This window comes from Crotalus tigris, unplaced genomic scaffold (assembly GCF_016545835.1).
Source record: "Crotalus tigris isolate CLP2741 ecotype Arizona unplaced genomic scaffold, ASM1654583v1 scf7180000017942.156807, whole genome shotgun sequence".
NCBI classification, from domain to species: domain Eukaryota; kingdom Metazoa; phylum Chordata; class Lepidosauria; order Squamata; family Viperidae; genus Crotalus; species Crotalus tigris.
The window spans coordinates 116,105-137,727 of record NW_024096734.1 but is presented as its reverse complement, the minus strand read 5'-3'; the positions used below and the strand labels follow the sequence as shown (position 1 = coordinate 137,727).

Here is a 21,623-nt window from a genome sequence, read left to right as displayed (position 1 = left end):
ACTTTTTTGTGGTATATAAAGTGGTATACAAAGTGCTTTTTCTTCCAATTTTTCTCCTACAACAATTTAGTAAGCAGATTAGGCTGAGAGAATGACTGGCTCAAAGTCACTGAAAGATCTATGATTAGACTAGAATCTCCTTGGGTCTCTTTGGCCTTAGTTCAACACCATAACTATTATACCATAGTTTGGTGGTTTTATGTTGTATTGTTTCACATATTTTTTAAATTAAATGCTTTAAAAATAGATGGCAGTTCCTGAAAAGTTTGTATGGCCTATTGCTCATGAACTCCATGCCCAAAAAAAAACAGGAGTGTTTAAATCAGAGCTCAATTATGTATTATCATGTCTTTTCATATGCTGGAATTTCCTTAAAGCCTGGGTAGGGCCATATTTAATTAACATTTAGTTTTTCCCTTTCCTAAGTACTCAAGATGACATACATGATGCAATTAAATCATCAACAGATTATTGACTGACTTGGGGCTCCTAAAACCTTGAAGGAATCTTTGAGATAGGAAAAGGCAAATCTGAATAGAGCAGTGATTCTCAACCTTTTTAATGCCGCGACCCCAACCAGTCGTAAGTCGAGGACTAAACCGGTCATAAGTCGAGGACTAAACCGGTCGTAAGTCGAGGACTACCCAACCGGTCGTAAGTTGAGGATTTTCCCTGCCGGGAGCGCCGCGCATGCGTGGCGCCGCCCCCTGCGCCGGCCGAGGTGTAGCTGGCAAGCGGCAGAGACGGAGCAAGCTGACCACTGGCTGGGCCACCAGCTGGCCCAGCCCAAGGGAGGTAAGGCACCCACCAGAAAAGGGGGAAAAAATGGCAGACAGCCTTGCTTGGCGACCCCCGTGAAATGGTCGATCGACCCCAAATGGGGTCACGACCCATAGGTTGAGAACCGCTGGAATAGAGATTCAATCCTGACAGCAACTTGATGAATGAAAGATTAAGATTGTTAGAAGCTGAAAAAAGAAGGACTAAAATAAGTATTTTTCTAAAATTCTGGAAACTCTTTATAGACATTTGGTCAACATTTGGACAGAAATGAGAATGATTTTTGAAATTGTGAATGGAAAAGTGGGAGGAGTTAGTGAAATATAATAAATTGACTGTTAACAGAGGATTATGAAGTTTAATTTACAGTAGCTGTTGGTTTTAACTGTTAACTATTTTTATATATAGCAGAAATATGTCAGTCTTAGTGGGTTGGATAAGCATTGTTGTAGAAATTCGTAAATTGTGTGCCTGCTTCGCAAGGTGGGCAGGAGCTATTATTGTTATCTGTATTCAGCTTGAGGGGACAATTTATGTATATGTCTGTTTTGTTTTTTTCTTTTTCTGCACTATTTTGTGTAGTCTTGTTTAGTTTTATTTTGTTTTTGCATTTTTCCCTTTTTGGAGTTTGTATTTTAATATTTATTTGTAACTAGAAGCTGGGGAGTAAAATTTATGAAGAAAACAGCTTTAGTACCTATTAAAAACAAAACAAAAAACAAAAAAACAAAACCAAAAGAAATAAACCACATTTGCTCCCTGTCCTGAAATTCCTTGTAATATGATATTTATGCCTGTGAATCTGGCAAGAAAAAAAAACTTCCTGTGAATATCAGGACTTTGATTTTATCCAGCATTCTAAGGCTTCCTTCCTTTACTTTTTTGCAATATTAGTGAGTGATTGCGTTTCCTCTGTCTACTGACTTTGCTTATTTATTTAAATATTCCAAGTAAACCCGTGAACATTTTAAAACTTTAGTATCAACGTACATCAGAAAACCGGCTCCATTCTATATATCAAGGATTCGCCTACCTTGGCCTTTGTGGTATATAAACATTGTCATAACTGAAATACTTTTTAAAAGGAAGTATCAAATAGATGTAATTTGGGGCATTGTGACATGGATCTCCAAACCTTATAAATGTGCCTGAATATACTTTTAAATACCTGATCCATACATATAGAAAAGACAGAATTCTGTCCGCTAATAAAACACAACTGGAAATAAAGGATAAGAAACAGTGACATGATACTCTAGAGGCACAGCAGATAAAAATGATGATGATGATGCAGGTCATGAATTAGACCCAAACCTCCAGTTGTATATGGTTATGGTGCGAATGTTACACCGCTGTTCAGTCTAGGGTGTGAGTGGTGGTTTTGGTGATGAACAGGATCCTTGACTGTCAAAGCTGGTTGCTCGGCCTGGCAACTGGAACAGATGATACATTTTAAGAAAATAAGAAATGACCTACTGAATCAAGGTCCGCGAAGTCCAGCATCCTGCTTCTCACTTTGGCCAATTTGATGCCTCCAGGAAGCCTACAAGCAGAATACCAAGGCAATAACCCTCACCCACTCATTGCTCTACACCCACGGTACCCTGAATAAATTGGATCTACATACAGGCATCAGGAATTTGAGCAGTCAATAGTTTCAACTCTCTACCTAGATAGTGTATTCAGAAAGCCATTTAATGTGCAGAAAGAGATTGTGTACCAGTATTGGTGCAGGTGCAGAAAGGATTTAAAAATAGTTCTGTCCCAGTGCAGTAATTGCTTAGTTTTCTTAAAAAATAAATGAAACATTGGGAGTTATACTCACTGGACTTCTCTAATCAGTTATTTGCTGACTGTTGCTCATGGAAGAGTCTCTATTCTCCTACCTTAATCTTAGATATTTGAAAATTATTTTCTAATCTCTCCTGCAGCTGATTTTCTACTTAGAAGTAGCAGAAGGTGCTGGTATCAGTGTGATTATTTTTTATTACAGGGGGTCCTCACTCACTGACCACAATTAGACAGTAAGTCCAACATGATTGTAAAATGAAAAATGATGAGATTGCATTTAGCTTACAATGGAAGTTAGTCAGTTCCAGCTGCAGTCATTAAATGAATTGCCACAGATCACATGACTGTGACTTGCAACTTCCCGCTGGTTTCCCCATTAACTTCATTGGAGGTCAGCTGTGAAGGCCACAAATTGCAATCACATGACTTTGGGATAGTAAGATAATCATAAATGTGTGCTAGTTACCAAGTAACCAAATTGTGATCTTGAAGCCACTGTGATGGCCACAACTTCAAGGATCAGTCATAAGAACAAGTGTCCTTGTTCAGAACTGTTGTAATGTTGAATGGTCGCTGAAGAAATGGTCAGTAGGCAAGGACTATCATTCTGTATCTGAAGCTACTCTTGTGGCCCATAGGGCAGTTCCCAATCTGAAAAAAGGTCTATGAAAAGAGACCCCATCACCCCAATATCTCTTGGGATATCATGAAAGCACTGGAGGCAGGGAGAAGGCTGAACACAAGAGAGTGTGGTACATGGAAAGGCATGATATTTATGCACCTCTCTTGGCACTTTACTGCTGAATAAGTACTAGAACACATTCCAGCTGAGCTTCTCTTTTTAAAAATACATTGCCAAAGCAATTGTTCTTTTATCAGACTGAAGCAGAATTAAAGGAAAAAAATTGCAGGAGAATCTATATGGGAAGTAGGGGAAAAACATGGGAATTAGCTACTTCATGGAAATATTTTTATCCTTACCTCTACTAACGGATGCCAGTGAGTTATTGGTTTGCGTGGATATGCCAGCATTTCATTCCAGTGGTCTCTTCCAAGTCCTTCTGCATCCAGTCCAGTCCTACATACTCCAATCACTTCATTGTGCCCTACTCTAGGATTAAAGAGAAGGAAAATTTGTCCACAGAACAGTATATACTTGTGATGGACTATATTTTTATTTATTTTTAAATTTTATGCTGCCCATCTCTCTACCGAGTGACTATAAGAAAGTGGCTGGAGGTGGAGGTAAGACAAAAGACAATATAACCAGTGTTGGAAAGGAGAAAGAAGAAGAGAATTAGGATAGTTACTCCCTAGAATCTCCCAGGTTATATCCATTAGGTAAGGCTTTAGTCTGGCATGATTCTGGCTAGATTCTGAACTTTGGCAAGATTGTTCTAGTTATTCTTGGGCTGGGGCTGAGAATGTTGATGTAAAACTGCAGATGGAATAACTATCTTTTGTATCAAGAAGATGTAGAATTTATGAGTTGCATGAGTTGTGCAAATTAAGAAAAATGCAATTTCTTTGTTTTATATATTTTTCTCTTCTGCAGTGACTGGAGAAGGTCAGATAGATATAGGACATTGCCTCACCTGTTGGCACCTGGAAATGTTATTCATTGAATTCTTTCAAGTTCTGGGATTTCATCAAATTTTTCTAGGCTTTTTAGATGTGAGAATAATAATGCTTCAAAGGATAATACTGCCTTTATAAAGTCTAGAAAGGTGCTTTAAAATATACAATAAAAGAATTGAAGTTGCTGCAGCTTGTTTCCTTCCTATTCAATTGCAGTCCTCACATCTCTATGTATCCACTATCACAGTGTATTTTTGGGGTTTGCTGTAGCATCTGTTGTTAGGGACCATTTTAAATATTTCAAATAATCTCTTAACCATGAGAACTAGACTTATTTTGCCTGGTGATAGAAGCTAAAGTTGTTTCTAAAACCCAGAATCTGGAGTTGGCAATCTTTTGAATTTATGTTGTCTGAAAATGAAACACTAACACTTATTTTCATGGTAGGATATCTAAGTATAAACCATATATGACCAAAACAGCAATTAATGATGTTGGTCAAATAATACATCTTTTTTTTTCTTTTAAAGCTGCCATTTATTGAACTATGTTTGCCTTCCTGTAGTCTGTCTGATCCCTGAGATTACACTAGATGCCATGCTCTGGGTGATCCCACAGACCATTCATGGTGGAAAACTTGGTGGTAGAAAGCTTGCTGCAGATTGTCGCAATTACCAGCCAAATTTATACTAATTTGTACTAATTTTATTGCCATCATATATGCAAATTACAATCCTCAAATGCTTATCAATCAGCAGGCTTTGAGATTTGAGAAATGTGGAGACATGCAGATAGCACTTGTTGAGAACACTTGAGAATGAATTTTTTTTGGACATCATTCATCAGCTGTAAAGCATAGCTGTACAAATCCAGGAAAAGATATAGATGCTTTAAAGGTAGAAGCAACATGTACATGTGTTCCAAATCATATTACGCCCTCTAAATTTGGATCTTTCACAGTCCAAAATAATCTAATGAAGGGAGATTATGATAAGTAAGGGAGGAATGATAAGTATTTTGATAGAAGACGTGGTAGAAGATCAGACAGAGCAGTAAATAGGAGTCCAGGCAATGACTTTAAACTGGAGATCCCATGTTAATATATTTGTAACATTATACATATTCACAAGAAATATTTTTTCATTTCTTTGGAAAGAGGAAAATTCAACATTACTACCGGTCATAATCCATGACTGCAATGGAGAGGCTGACTTGTTCCACGTTTTCAGGAGGAATGTCAAAAACTATAGCTTCACTGTACACTGGGTTGAGAGTGTTCCTCTTTGTGGTTGTTTTCCTTTTTTTCAGGCGTCGACCGTCACACATCAGAGATACCTTGACATAGGGATCTGAGATAACAGGAAGGGAAGTGAACAACTAGAAGTGCATGGACATTTTTTCCAGCAGACAAAAATACAAATAATCAGCCAGTTTCATCTAGGTATCACAATGGGTGGCTGTAACCTCTTTGATCATGCTTGAATAGCCCTTTCAGAAAATTCAGCACCAGGGTTCTTAAAATCCTGATAAGGCTCTGTTTCCCCACCAGCTCCACCCAGATGGACTGAGTGGAAAGGCACCTGCTCACCTGATGAACCAGTAATATCCATTGCTTTGAGATTTCGGCATTTGATGACTGTGAGGGTCATCCTCCCTGCTGTCGGCAAGTAGCAAAGGGAAAACATGATTTCTCCCAGGTCAATGCTTTCCTGTAAACGTATTCCAGAAAAGTACATTTGTTAAAACACATATACAGGATCTTACTTTTATCTCACCTTTTTCTCGCTGGAAATCTTCCCTAAACTGATATTATTTGAACTTTGGTATGTAATACAGAACTGGGAAATTTGTAGCCCTTCCATATAGAGTGACTGGATAGGTAACGATTAGACTGCCTTTGACAAGGAAGAGCAGGGTTCAAATTCAGGCTTGTTCCTCCCTAAATCAGTTGGGGGTCCTTGAGCAAAGACCCCCTTATGCTTCATCTGCCTACCTCAAATATGAGTGACACCAACTAGAAGAGTCATGCCAGCTCAGATGTTGCCCAGATAAACAAGGTCCATGTCAGACGTTGAAGTTCTAGGATAATCTGATGATAAGTAGGCTACTAGATGAAACCATGCATGGGGGAGACAAGGAAACTTGGAATGCTACTACAATAGATCTAATGAGAGGAGATCTGGGAGAATGGCTCTAACTGATCCTAGGAACAGAGCTTTTCGTCCAGAAGAGTGCAGAGCTAAGATATTGTGCAGAGCCCACAAACTCTCAGACCTCTGGTAGAGGACCTAAGATTGAGGAAGACATATACCAACCATTGGGTTGTGTGTGTGTGTGTGTGTATGTGTGTGTGTGCACGTGTGTGTGTGTGCAAGTGTGCATGATTTTTATTTATTAACAATTTTTTAAAAAGAACAAAAGCAATGCAAATTTTGGAAGAGAAAAGTATGGAAAATAAAGAAAAGTAATAAGTGGAGAAAAAATACAAAGAAAGGAATACAGAAGAGAAAGGAAAAAAAGGAAAAGCGAAGAAAAATTATAACAAAGAATAATTGTATTTATTAGTGACTAATGAACCTTTTGCTGAAAAAATGAATGCATGATTTATGGGCTTGTTAATTAGAAAGGGTAGACTATGGAAAGAAGGAAATAATGTAACCTCAGAAAGAGAGAGTAAAATATAAATGAATTTGTAACTGCTGTTAAGCAGATTGGAAGCTTAGGAAATCTATAGCTCTTCCAATACTATTTGCCTCCAACAGCTGTTAGCACTACTGAAGGCCAGTTATTATGGGAATTATATGGCAATATTCAATGGGCTATAGTTTTGTCTGAATGAATTAATTGGGGCATTAATTTTTAAAAAATCATAATTTAAAAGATAACCTTATTTCAACCTTCCCCTCAATTGTATTAGATTTCTGTCTTTCATAAACTGAGATGATAGTGATAAAAATCTCCATAATTTTTTAAAAAGACACTGCTTTGGTCCGAGAATGTGGACTGTAGTTTCATTTTAGAAATAAGAGACTCTTTGATCCATTCTTATAAACATTTTTACAGAAGCGCCATTAATTTTGATGTGAGTTATTCCCAGTTAAATGCATATATAATTACATCTATACCCTGACATTTGTCCATGAGAGAAACTAATTCTGCTTTTTAATAAAGGGCATCTCAATAGCTTTGGATATAATTCTTTATAAGAAAACATGTTCAAAAGACAGGGTATCCATGGGGAGAAGGTTAAAAAAAAGTCAAGATGTCAGCCACAACTGCTCAACTGAAGCCGTGCCCTTTTGTATATGTGTAACATATGTGTAACACATGCCAAGGGGAAATCATGCAGATTTCTTTAATTCATCCACCTCCCCTTATGGAGATAGCACTAAAAGGATGTAGTTAATATTGGCTATACTTCCACAATGCTAATAATAGTATTCCTCATTTTAACTATTAAATGCATTCATCCATTTTATACCTGGTACAAAAATGCATTGATCAGTGGTATTTTCACCCAAAAAATTATTATTTTTCTTTTTAATGACTCTGTAATCCCTTAATTCAGAGTAGAATTGGAGTGACAGGATGGAGCTGAGTGTTTACTGGCCAGATGCCTTTCCTGATGCCTATGTGGAGTTCACAGCACATATTTGTAATTTGCAACCTAAAAGTGAAACATCTCCTGCTACCTAGGATTGAACTCTCAACCTCTGAATGAGAGGCAAATGTCTTTACTATTAGGCCACCACACTATCCTTCTTAAAAGATTAAAATATTCCTATGAATAAATATGTGTTCATGGCAGGGTGGCTGGGGGCATCAAATAATGTCAGATCATTGTCAATTTCAGGAACATTTAGTTTGTGTTGCATCAGATTCATGTAAAAGGCAAACAGAAGTGGGAAAGGAAACTGTGAATTTGGCAGTATAACAACTTGACAACTGGGAGACTGCTGATATCTGATGAACACATCCAGCAAGGGGCTGTAAGATTTAATTGCCTCTTCATTCCAGCAAGTAGCACAACAACCCATAATGATTTTTGCAAATACACCAGGATACAGGAAAAGATGAGTCAGAAAGAGTCTTTGAAAAACATTTGGTTGCTGGAGACTTAACTGGTAGCTACACTGATCATCCATTAATATGTTAAACCAGGGGTAGGCAACCCAAAACACTCAAAGAGCCACTTGAACCCGTTTCCCACCAAAAACAAAACACCGGGAGCCGCAAAACCCTTTTGATATCTAAAATGAAGATAACACTGCATATATCCTTTTTTATCTTTATTATAGGTGTGTGTGTGTGTGTGTGTGTGTGTGTGTGTGTGAGAGAGAGAGAGAGAGAGTGTTTGTGTATGTGTGTGTATACACACACACACACACACACACACACATTAAAAATAAAAGTAAAAATATTGGGAATATCCATACTATTAAAACAATGATCACCGAGAGAATGCTTTAAGAGAATAAAATTACATACACACACAGGTAAAAAAAGGATATATGCAGTGTTATCTTCATTTTAGATGTCAAAAGGGTCTCTCTCTGTCTCTCTCCCTCCCTCCCTGCCCTTGGTCTGCCACTCCTCTTCCCCCACTCTCTTTCTTTCTCTCTCTTTCCTCTCTCTCTCCCCCTCCCTCTCTCTCTCTCTTTCTCTCTCTCTCTTTCTCCCCCCCATCTGCTGCTCACCTGGCAAGCTTCAAGTTGTTCTCCAACAATCTCAGGGGTAGGCAACCTCATCTCTTTTATGACTCATGGACTTCAACTCCCAGAATTCCTGAGTCAGCCTAGCTGGGCTAGCTAGCTCTCTCCTGCCCTTCTTGCTTCCTGCTGAGACGCAGCAAAGGGAGGAGCTCTGCCCAGAAAGCTTTTCAGCTCCTCGGAGAACAATGTGAGTGCACTCTCTTTTACACATATACACACACACACACAAAACACACACACACACACACACACACAGAGAGAGAGAGAGAGAGAGAGAGAGAAGCAGGGAAGCGCAATTGCCTCTCTCTGTCTCTGTCTCTCTCTGCAAAAGCAGAGGAGGCTGGGAGCCACAGGGGAAGGCTCAAAGAGCCGCATGTGGCTCCGGAGCCGCAGGTTGCCGACCTGTGTGTTGGACAGAAGTTCCTGACTCTGATTCTGCTATATATTAATGTGAACAATGCTGGCATAAAATTGGGCTTAAAGCAGATGTTTCTCAATCTTGACAACTTGAAGATGTATGGACTTCATTTTCCAGAATTTCAGAGTCAGTCATGCTGGGTGGCGAATAGGGAGTTGAAATCTACATGTCTTTTAGGTTGCCCAGATTGATAAATATTAACTTAAAATAAATTAGCCATGATGAACATAGACAGATTCATTAGCGGTACATACAGCAGCAATACCCAGAGCTTATTAGGGTTAATTATTCTCAATTTATGTTATATAATATTAAATTTTATGGATTTTTAGACAAAGGTCAAAAAGAATCCTCAAACTAGTGCTTAGCTCATAAGTCATACAAAATTGCATTGATATATTTGTAAATTATAAAAACAATTTTATAATTATAAAATTATAAAAGCAACACCTTTTATGCCTATAAGGAATAAAAGCAATACAAAAGTATGTTTTGCTGTGTAGGATTTTTTTTTCGTTTTTAAATATCTTATATAATGTATCTAGAACATGGGCTGGATTTAATACAGCTATCAGAGAATCCAGATGGACTGTAGCTCCTTCCTGAGTATGTATTTGATCAGGTTTAATTATGAAGGTCAGAGAAACCATGGTTCAGATGAATTCTACAGAATGTGGCAGCATGGGGTTTCAAAATCTAGAGCAGTGGAAGTTATTAGATCTTTGAAGGCCTGAATCTTTCCTGAAATCAGGATGGTTTAGCAGCATCAGCCAAAATGGAATAGCTAAGGGGACTGACCACTGACCTCTGCTGTCTGATCTAAAGCTGTCTGATTTAATGAAAAGAAGGACTAGGGGTGACATGATAATAGTGTTCCAATATCTCAGTCAAAAAAGCCTTTTCCACTTTGAATGAATTACAAGCATTGGCCCACTCCACACTGGATGAAGGCTTTGCCAGATCTTAGTGTACAGTCCACAGGGACACCTAAAGTTGCTTTTCCAAAAAGCAACTGGACTTTCTTGGGTTTTTTTCCTTGAAAACGTTTCACTTCTCATTCTAGAAGCTTTTTCAGTTCAGAACTGAAGAAGCTTCTTGGATGAGAAATGAAATGTTTTCAAGGAAAAAACCCAAAGAAGTCCAGTTGCCTTTTGGAAAAACAGCTTTGGGACAATCATGACCTGGATAAGATGATTTGGTGATTGAGAATCTCCATAGACTACAGTCCACAGGGATAGTATTCATTCATTATATTATACCAAATCTAAATTCCATTGTCCTTTGCATGATTCATGGGCTGAGTGTATATTTCCAAAGCTTTAATTAAAGCCTAGCTCACTGCATTCAGGAGCTTCACAGCTGGATTATGGATCTCCCAAAGCAAGATCTGCACTCTCTCACTTCACTCTTGTGAAGTAGAAAGCTTGTGATTTAGAATTCTAATAAAAAAAGAAACGAAAGAAGAAACCTTTGTTCATTAGCACCACATCAGGAAACAGGCACAATAAGCTGGACAATGTAATTGGCTTTGTGTGCCTCAGAGAACGGAAATGGTTCCTTCTAAAGTCAGAATGTTATGCTGCATATATATTAGGAACTCTTACTCATCTTAAAAGTCACTCATTTGAAAGAACCAGTTATAAGTACCAAATCTCTATGGCCATGCCGAGTTTTAAAAGTGAAAATCTTGGTCATTCTGTGTAACAGTGAACTATGATAATATATTTTAAAAGCCATCTCTCTTTAAATGCTAAGTAACTGCATGCTGCTGGAGCTATTTATATCTTGATCATTAAAGATTATACTTAGTCTAAGCTGAGTCAAGTGTATAATAGACTTTCTTTCCCCCATTGGCTCATTTCTTCTACAACTATTTTTTCCCATCCATGATCAATGTTGGGGAAATTTGATGAACTAGCTCAGTAGTTCTTAGGATGGTGTCCTGAAATCTGGATATCTCTAGAACAGGGGTGTGAAACTGCTGGCCTGCGGGCTGGACGCGTCACCAGGAAACTGCACCCACCCCATTGCTGGCAATGGGGAAAAAGCTCCGATACACTGGGCAATATCATGTGACGTCACAAGTTTGACATGTCTGCTCTAGAACAATATTTCTCAACCTCAGCAACTTTAAGATGTTTGGATTTCAACTTCCAGAATTCCCAAGCCTCCTTGTATAGTATCATAGGTCTTTGGAATTTAAATCCAATTATTCTGCATGTCTTCACCTCTGTTTTTAGATATGGAAAATCTCCTCTCCAAAGCTACCTTTGATTCCACATATGAGCATAACAATTTTGCAATTTCTGAATGTTATAGCATGATCATCTGTGGGTGATTTTTTTAACTAAATCCAAGGGAAGAATTATTTTCCTCTCTTTCCACATGTAATGGCTTTGACACTAATAAAGGAGAATATTTGTAGCTCAGGGTTGAAATGAGGTGTCTTTGGTGTTCTTTGAGCTTGGTTGTTTTCTTGTAGATGTTTCATTACCCAAACTAGGTAACCCCACTAATCTAGGCCTTGACACTGAGTTCCCGTAGGCTTTGATTTTTTTTAAAGAAGCAACTTCTTGTTAAATGAAATCTAACTGTGGTCATTGATAAGATAGTACAGATTGCAAACCTAAACTGTTTCTGTATTTGCTGTTTTCTATAGCCTCAGAAGTAATTTTTCCATAACTCTGTCCATATAAACAAGAATAAAATTTATCATCAATAATAGATTGACCTAAGAATGAAATCAATAAGACAATAATCCATATTTCCACTTCCCTGAACTGGATAAAGACATCATAAAACTCAATTCTGTGACACCCCAGGCTCACCCCAGATTTAATGTACCATTTACTAACATTAGTAAATTATGGGTTCAATTATGAGTTGATTTGGAATGGGGTTACTTACACTTAATTATAATTCTATCATTAAGTTCTTATTTTTGTTAGTATTAGCCATCTTCAACACCTGGTCTAACATAAAGGAAGTGAGAGTAATAAATGGTAAAATAAGGGGACTGAGGTATATTTCAGTAAAATGTAGGCTATAGGAAAATGAAAAGGTTAATTGGATACAGGATTAAAGTCTTTCTATGAGTCTATACCTGAAACTTTATTTTTCTCTCTTTAGAAGAAAGTAAATTTCATATACAGATCTGGAAAAATGGAGCCCAGTGATCTCTGCATTTGGAAGGCTATCAGTTAATGTGTTCATAAATGTCTTGAAAGGATGAGGGTTAAAAATCCATTGTTATCATACAGCATTATATGTGATAGCTACAGAAAGAAAATATATCACCTGGAAGAATTTAAGTAAGAAGATACAAGACTTAGATATTTTGAAATCTCTTAAAACCTTTTTTTGAGACAAGGTACTTACTGTAGTGGAACAATGGATGTCTTTCCATACTGTAGCCTCTCTAGATAGATCAGAAACTTCAAAAAAGTTATCAAGAATAACTTCCCCAATCATATCATGTCTAGAAAACCTGTCAAAATCATACACGCTGAAATGTAGCTTCCTGTTGCAAAGTTGATCATAGGCCACAGGAAACTGAAAGGTTTCATTAAAGACAGGGTTTAAAGTCTTCCTATGAACCCGTGTCTGAAACTTTTTTTTCCTGTCTGGAAGAAGGTAGATTTTCACATACGGATCTGAAGTTCCCGTAAAGTCTTTAGCTGGTAACTCCAAAGCTTTAATGATGGTGACCAAAAGCAGTTCGTTTTCATAATCATATTTGAGGGTAAAGTTGAGTTTTCCACAGGTTTTCACATCCTCTTTCTTGCCTTCAGAATCCACAGACTTTTGCTTGTAAAGCTCAGGTTTTATCCGTCCAATGCTGGTTGTTGTCTCCCCTCTTTGTAAAACTGGTTCTGGACCCATGTTAAAATCAATGCTAGACACCTGCATTTGCCTTGGCAAATGTCTCCTGAAAGAGTTGTGCCTGCATTAAACAAACAGAAAGAAATTAGCTTAGATTGTCTTGAAGGGAAAGAAAAATAACTTGGATACTATTAAAAATGAAAGAAATAAATCAGCACTTCAATATTATTGTTACAACTCTCATGAGGGAATAGTTATTAACAACTCTATATAATCCAGGAAGATAAGTCAGTAATTCAGTTCAAGAAGAATAATGATAATTCAGAAAACAGGAAATGGAGAATTAGGTATATCAAGAGGAGAGGGAGGGGAAAAAAAAGGCAGAAATGCAGAATAAGTAAATCAGGGAGAGGGTAAGAAAACTTACAAGAAAAATAAATGAGGGAAGAAAACCCATCTCCCAGTTCCACCCCAGTAGTCATCATTCAGGTAGTAGTCCTTGACTTACGACCACAACTGAGCCCAAAATTGAGTGAGGTTTGCCCATTTTACAATGTTTCTTGCCACAATTGTTAAGTGAATCACTGTAGTGGTTAAGTTAGTAATAACTAAGTTGATAAGTGAATCTGGCTTTCGCACTCAGTTTGTCAGAGGTGATCACATGACCCCAGACAATGCAACCATCATAAATATGTACCAATGACCAAGTGTCTGAATTCTGATCACATGACCATGGGGACGCTGCAATGGTCAAAAGTGTGAAAAATGGTCATAAATCACTTTTTTTCAGTACCGTTGTAACTTTGAAGGGTCACTAGTGGATTGTTTTAAGTCAAGGACTACCTATGATGCTGATTTGTAGAAGAGTATGATCTTGAAAAGTAAACTAGGAAATTACTGTATATTCCAGCGTATATGGTGACGTGGTGTATAGGACGACCCCTGTCTTCGGTGCCGAGTCGCATGCCTAGAAAGTGGTCTTATACGCCGGAAACTACCGTAATTTCCAGCGTATAAGATGACTCGGCATATAAGACGACCCCCGACTTCAGCGCTGATTTTACCGCTTGCGAAAGTCGTCTTATACGCTGGAAAGTACAGTAAAATAAATAAAATGAACTAATTAGCCCTTCAATTCTCCCCTTGTTTTCTGGAAGAAGAGTAGCCATTCTGTGTTGTTGCCATGGGTCCAGTGGTGGGATTCAGCTGGTTTGCACCACTTCAGGAAAACTGGTAGCTAATTTTTTGTTGCCCACCACTGCATGGGTCATAAGGATATTGTAAGCTAGGCTGACTCAAAGAAGTTTTTATTTTTCATTTTCCTATTTTATAAGTGGCTTTTCTATATTGCATGTTTGCCCTTCATCGAAACGGGACAACAACCACTTCTGGAAGACAGAAATAGATGACATCCTCCTCTATTAAACCCGTACTCGATGTCAAAGACAGTTTAATGTTGTTGTTTTTCTGCCCTTCCAAATACTTTTCTATATTATGTTGCCTTGAGGATCTTTGTCCATAAAGCACTTAGGATTGTTGTTAGCTAAATGCTGCATTTCAATGCTACTTCATAAAAGCAGGAGTGCACCATCAACTGAATCAGTGCTTATTCTGCTTTTTGACATAATTACAGCTCATTTCCTCATGAATGCTGTAATAGAGCAATGGTCATAATACTTGCCTTGTAAATAGAAGATGGTTGGTTCAAACATGGGGCAGATTTTTTTTTTTTGAATTACCATTTCTCTTCCAATTTCCAACTTTTACCTCTTGAACAAAAATGCCAGTCTGAAGTAAACAGGAGCAATGAAGCTTTGGCCTGTTCTGTCTGTCCCGTTTCCTGGCTACATTGCCTTTGAATGCAGAAGCAAAATGTCTTTCTGTGCAGATGCCCAGCAGCATCTTTTTGAAGCACCACATGCGGTTGCTTAATAATGCAAGAAGAGATGCTTCATAGGGTGCTCCGTACATTCTGAAGCATCATTCAAAAGATTTGTACAGTTCTGCTCTCTGGTTCTGCTATTTCCTAATCTGAAGAAGCCCCTAGATTTGTCTTCTTTTGGAACCTAATAGAAGCTTGGAAGCCTGGGAAGCTGTTAATAATTAGCAGCTGGTTGTAACATGTACTATGGACCTTCACAGGTGACCTTCTTACTAAATGAATGCACATGAGTATTTTAATGAAATTCTTTTCTTATTTGGGAAAGAAAATCTTGAAACAAATGCCATTTCATTAAATGGACCGAGATGTTCTAGAACAATAGACTGAGATGTGCTAGAAAAAAATGTATATGCAGCAGAATTCTTTTGCATAGCTCTGTTTAAAACACCTGTACTGAATACATAACATTGTTCCCTTTGGCTTCTATTGTTAGCAACTTCATAGCTTGCCTAGGTTGGATGCTACAGAGAGAGTTATTCCCTGGATGATATAATATCATCATATTCAATGATATTTGTGCTCTAATGACACAGTGGTTTGCGTCAGTTTCTGAATCCCAACATTTCATGGAGACAGCTGATTGATGTGTTAATTACTCAGATGTGTTTTGTTCCCATAGCAACGTGGGAATGCTTTTCTGAACCACAGAAACTATGGGATTTGTACGATTGCCCTACAAAGGTGTCAGCACAGCTAATTAGAAAGTGCACACTTAACAGCTCACATCTGCTATGCTGTTCCTCCCACATCTGCCATATCCCTGCACTTTGATTTGTTGCTTTGCCTGGATTGATCTTCATTTTTTGGAGCCTTGAAGGCAAACCAAAAATGGTCCTCCATGTCCTAAAGAATTTAAACACACAAATTCTGAGCAGCATCTTGTCAGATCCGTAGCTCCTCTGAAATTGTCTAGTGGGAATTTGTGCCCCAGGAACAATAGCAGCGGAAAGTTGCCAGATGAATTGCTCTTGCAGATTTACTATAGTGGAACCTCAGTTTTTTAAAAAAATTAAAATAGCATAAACTGGATGTATTTAATTCGTTTCCTTGCACGGAGTGGGATATTTCAAAATATCTGAGGTTCATCTTCCTTTCAGACAAGAACAGCCAATTTCAGAAAATGCAAAGGAACGAGTAAATTTACTGAAACAATTTATGTTTCAGATTGACTCTTGCATGGAGTTATTATCTTCTGGCATGGCTCCAGTTTTGCTTGAGGGTCTGTGATATCAGCTTTTCCTGCCCAAGAATGCCACCTGTGCTCTCACCCTACAGCGGACCTGAACCAAGACATTGCTATCCTATCTACTTCCATCACCTCCTTCTTCCCTAGATGTCACCTTTAAGACCTCTACTCCACTCTCTCCTTGCCAGGCCACAGCTGCAGGTTCTTTCTAGCATTAGACTCCTGCCTGGTTATGCATAATATCCCAGATCCAGTATCAGAGGGAAATGAAATCAGAACAATACCAACATAATGCTTTTCCACTGGCTCAGTTTCATGCATTCAGCTACAAGTCAAACAATTTAATCATGTAACGAGACATGAGTTGATAAGCAAGCTACTCAACTTAGATGGTGGTGGTTTCTTTCATTCATTTAGTGGCAGCAGAAACCAACATGCCATGGTGCTCTTGGGCCACAAGATTGGGGGTGGGACATTGGCAGAGGGGCCAGGAATAGAAGAATATTCAAATTCAACAGGAATTATTTAGCATGTTTTGAATAAATAACACAACATATTTTATCAGTTAGATGTAGATTAGTTAGGATCCCTTAAGATCATGAAGTAACTCTATAAAGAGAGCATCAGCATTCAGATGATTGTTTCCAGGAATGGAGCACATAACTCCAGAATCTAGAATCATGTAAGAAGGTACAGTATATCAGGTATGGTTTTGATGACTATATGGTAATTTCAGACTCTATTTGATAGAGTCTAGCATTGAAAGAAAGCTAACACTCTCTTGTCCATTCTTCTGAGTTCCTGTAGCATAGAATGTTGGACTAGAATAGACAATCCACTAGCAGACAAATTGGAACTTGCACGAAAATTTCAGTAAATGATCATGCTGAAAAAAACTTTAATTTAGGGTTTTGAGCTAACCATTGATGGTGGTGATTTTTGGAAACACCATCCATATTTAAAATAATCTCAGTTATTCACAAGATAACCATTCAATGAAAGCTTAAGAACAGAGACTATGTATTGCTGAAATAACTATGATATATATCATTACAAAATTTTTTCTTCAGGCAAATTATACATGGTTTGTAGATTCATAGAATGTGAGTTCTATGCAAATTGCCTGTCCAGTGCCAGAATCTACTATTACTTCAATTCAATATCTGTGTTGAAAATTGCAGTTATCTTGGTTTGGCTGAATGTGCAACTTACTAACCTCAGTTCTGATCTGGAAAATTATCTGAGATCTACATCCTAACCCAACAGTTAAATTCCAACATTTTAAAAAAACAAGTCTTATAAGTCTGTGAATTTGCTTCACTAGTTTTACTGCAGATATTCAGTTTCACATTTCCTGAACCAATATAACATAATGTTATACTGGGAATGTTGGGAATTTTCTAAGCAGCAACAACAGCAGATGCTTCCAGAGAGCTATAAATTAGAGGGAAATAAACACAAGCATGTGTGTTTTGATAGATATAATCACAAAAAGGCTTTTAATAATGAGTGCTGAGAAAAGCACAGAAGAAAATTTGAATACATAATTGTGCACATATTTAAAAAGTATTTAAAATTGAATGGCAAAAATTATTATGATTGGAAAAATGAGACAATGAATGAAAATGTAGTACTTAGTAGACAGATTTATTCATCTCTACTTGCCAATTCCTCTGGATAGGATGCTAAAATGCCATCTCATGTCCAGTGAATTGTGTTGATGAACCTCGAGAATGGAAGTTCTACCAGGAGATGCTGGGAGCTGAACCTCTTATTTTGTGGATACAAACAATATAGTTTATCTTTATTCAGTTACAAGGTTGGGCATAATAGCTTAGAACCTTCAATCAAAATAGAGCTGGAAGGGATTTTGGAAGTTTTCAAGACAAAGCCCCTATTCAAGTACTATAACATTTCAGACAAGTAGCTGTCCAGTCTCTTCTTAAAAACCTTCAGTGATGAAGCACCCACAACTTCTCAAGGCAAGCTGTTCCACTGGTTAATTCTTTTTATTGTTAGGGAGTTTCTTCTTAATTACAGGTTGCTTTTCTCCTGGATTCCATCAGGGCCTAAATAAATTCTTGTGGATTAGTCCCTACATAGTAAGAACATTCAGTTTGTAAGAAAGCATTATTGTAATCTTGAATAAATAGGAAAACCAGCAGAGGTAATGGACAGGTTGCAAGGAATTTACTACATGTCTCCTCTCCTTTAGTCTCTAAAACCCTCATTATGAGCAAGAATCCCCTCAGCTCCAAAACTCATGTTGTTAAGTGCAGCCTTGCCATCTTCTAGTTGAAGAAAAAAAAAAGAATTTAATCTTATCTAAGTGGCATGTTGTCTGCAATTAAAAGAAAAAGGAAAAAGAAAATCAATTATCTTTTTGTGTCCAGATATTTATTTACTTGATAAAATGTTACATTATGAAAGAAGCCAGCTTCTCTCCTGATCAATGATAATGAAAGTCTAAAAGCAATCTACAAGACATGATTGGAAATGAATGCAGCCAATATGAGAATTTGTTTATAGAGTTCAGCAAAATCACAACAAAATGTGATAAAGGCTAATTTTTTAAAATTAAAATTTGAATTACAAATTGTAGAATATTTTTCATTATTTACTTTGGAATCATGAAATAAAATCTACATTCAAAGTCTTATTCTTAATTTCAGATCTTAGGAAAACTTTGTAAATTTGAGGTGGTGAGACTAAATAGCATCATAAGCTTTTTTCACTCATAAATATATTTGTAGGAATTGGTTTTTTTTCCCTTTCCCATCAACAAGAATGCTTTTCATGAGCTTCCAAGTGAAGTGAAATTGCATTCTGGAGATAAACAGACAGTAACACAAAATTGCTTCTTCTCATGTCATTTAATGTTGCCAGGAATCAAAACATAAAGACTGTTTTTATATGCAAGTCTCTTATGAAACAGTAAAAAAAAATAGGAGAATGTAAAATATTTAATTAAGGTTCATTGCATTGCTTCCCCTTCCTGTGCAATGAGTACTCAGAATCAAGGTTAGTTTTCCTTTCAGTAGAATCATTTAAACTCTGATAGTTTTATTATTAATGCATAGAAATGGAAAACAGTTACTGCACTAGTGGCAAATATCTGTCGCTTGGGTGTAGGATGAGGGTGAAGGTTTGTTCTTTGAGCTTGTGGGTTAGTTTCCGAACATTTTGTTACCAGGCTAGGTAACATCTTCAGCAGTGTTTAGGGGATGTTTCTTTATAAGGTCTTCAGGTGTGGGTGTGTCAAGTGAGGGTCTTGAGATGAGTCATCAGAGAGAGGCTTGATGGATCTTGTGATGGGGAGGTTATTTCAGGTCAGGTCATTGGAGAGTGTGAATTATCAGTGGGTCAGGGGTGAGTCATCAGTGAGAAGCTTGACATACTTGACACCCCCACACCCGAAGCCCTTATAAATAGAAGAGCACTGACACAGACATCCCCTAAACTCCGCTGAAGATGTTACCCTGCCTGGTAATGAAACGTTCGGAAACCAACCCACAAGCTCAGAGAATGAACCTTCACCCTCAGATACTGCACTCTTTATTGATAGCAACAAGGAAGAGGTTACAGACCAAAAGACTGTTCCAGCATTGATATATATATTCACATTCCTAGCACAGAAGCATGGGATTTAGGGAATCCAGAACACTAAGGCTCATATCTACGTAAGAATTCAGTTTTTAACAATGAACTATACAGTGACTCAATGAAAATTTCTTGTAGAGGGAAACAGTATAACTCATTAGAGAATATCTGGAGTAAAGTTGACAGCAGATGTGTTAGTCATACCATTTCCTGAAATGGAATGATGTGTCACTACTATTTCTGCTTTCTACAACATCTGCCACTGCCATATCTATTCCCTTTTCTCTGTCCTTCTCAATAAATTTTTGGAACTATATTAGGAGCAGCATGGAGTATCTGCTTTGTTTTGGGCATACAGATTATACCCCAAATGGTTCCAACTGGGGATGGCAGGAGTACTATTTCAACAAGTTTGAAGGAAGACCACAGATCATCTATACATCCATGAAATGGATATCAAAGCTTGTGGTAACTATTTCCCAGGGACACATGTACTCATACCATTTTGGTTTACACTGAAAAAGGGGATTTTTTACACATCTGATATGATCTCATGATCTTGAACACATGCTCACCATTTTGAAGGGAGCACATTAGGAATTTATTTTGAGGTCCTGAATTTCACTAATAGAGAACCAGAGGAATTATGGAATGAACTTAGCTGTTAAGGATGAATGTGAAAAGAGACTGCCAAAATGAAGAAAGAGAAGAAAGCAAATGAATCTCAGAGCAACCATAGAAAGAAGGGAAAAGAAGACAAAGCCAAGAAGCACAAAAATGTCAGAAGGAACTTAACCAAGAGTTTCAGGCAGCTGTTAGAAGAGACAAGAAGCAATATGACAACCATTGTAGAGAAACTAAAGATGGAAACAGTCATATAAAAACAAGGAAATCTTTCAAAAGACCTCTGATTTTAGAAGGAAGTTCCAACCTTGAATTGGTATGCTAAAGGACACCAATGAACAGAGAGTAACCAATTTGAAGGAGATCAAAGAATATCATAGAAGTATACTGAAACATATAATAGAGATGTCAACAACCAAGATACCTTAGAAGATATTCCTTAGTTACAAGAGCAACTGGAACTAGAAGATGAAATTAAATCAACACTCCGTTCACCGCCAAGTTGGAAGGTAGTGATGAACTACCTACTGAAAATATGGTAAGCAACAGGAAAAAAAAAATCAATCAAGATTCTAATCAAAGTTGCCAACAAACCCAGAGAATGACACAAAAGCCAAACAATGGGAAGATATCAATTTACATTCCAGCACAAAAACAAGGAGATTTAACAGGGTGTGCAAATGATCATACATATCCTTAATTTTGCATGGTAGCAAAATAATGGTTAGGATCAGCCAATGCAGATTAGAGCCCTAGAGGGAAAAAGAGATGCCAGATATTCAAACTAGTTTTTTTTAATTATATATTATTGCTGATGTACACTGGATAGTTGAGAAAGCCAAAGAATACCAAAAAGAAACCAGCATGTGCTTCATCGATTATAGAAAAGTCTCTGATTTTGTCGATGATGTCAAGCATGGGAAAATGATAAGAAGAATGGGAATCCTATTGTCCTCATGAGAAACTTATATACAGGTCAGGAAGTTATGGTAGGGCCAGAATTTGGCAAAACAGAATAAAACATCAATAACATGCACTATGTTGGTAACACCAATCTTCAAACCCACTACTAAAAGTCAAAGAGCATGATGGAAAAAAAGGAGACCAAAATTAAATTCCCTGTGACACTCCTTGGAAGCAAAAGTTGGTATTTAAAGAAGTAGGATAGGA

At 37.5% G+C, this 21,623-nt stretch overlaps 1 protein-coding gene across 1 annotated transcript in view; it reads right to left on the bottom strand.

Moving 5' to 3' along the window:
* Positions 1-931: 931 nt before the first annotated feature.
* Positions 932-21,623, bottom strand: part of SYT10 (synaptotagmin 10) — a 41,116-nt gene continuing 20,424 nt past the window's right edge. The window contains exons 3-7 of the mRNA XM_039345183.1: positions 12,658-13,222; positions 5,738-5,858; positions 5,327-5,498; positions 3,553-3,682; positions 932-2,213 (exon numbers count right to left, since the gene is read on the bottom strand). Coding sequence (XP_039201117.1) covers positions 2,142-2,213; positions 3,553-3,682; positions 5,327-5,498; positions 5,738-5,858; positions 12,658-13,222 — 1,060 coding nt within the window. The 3' untranslated portion in view covers positions 932-2,141. The remainder of the gene's footprint in view (positions 2,214-3,552; positions 3,683-5,326; positions 5,499-5,737; positions 5,859-12,657; positions 13,223-21,623) is intronic.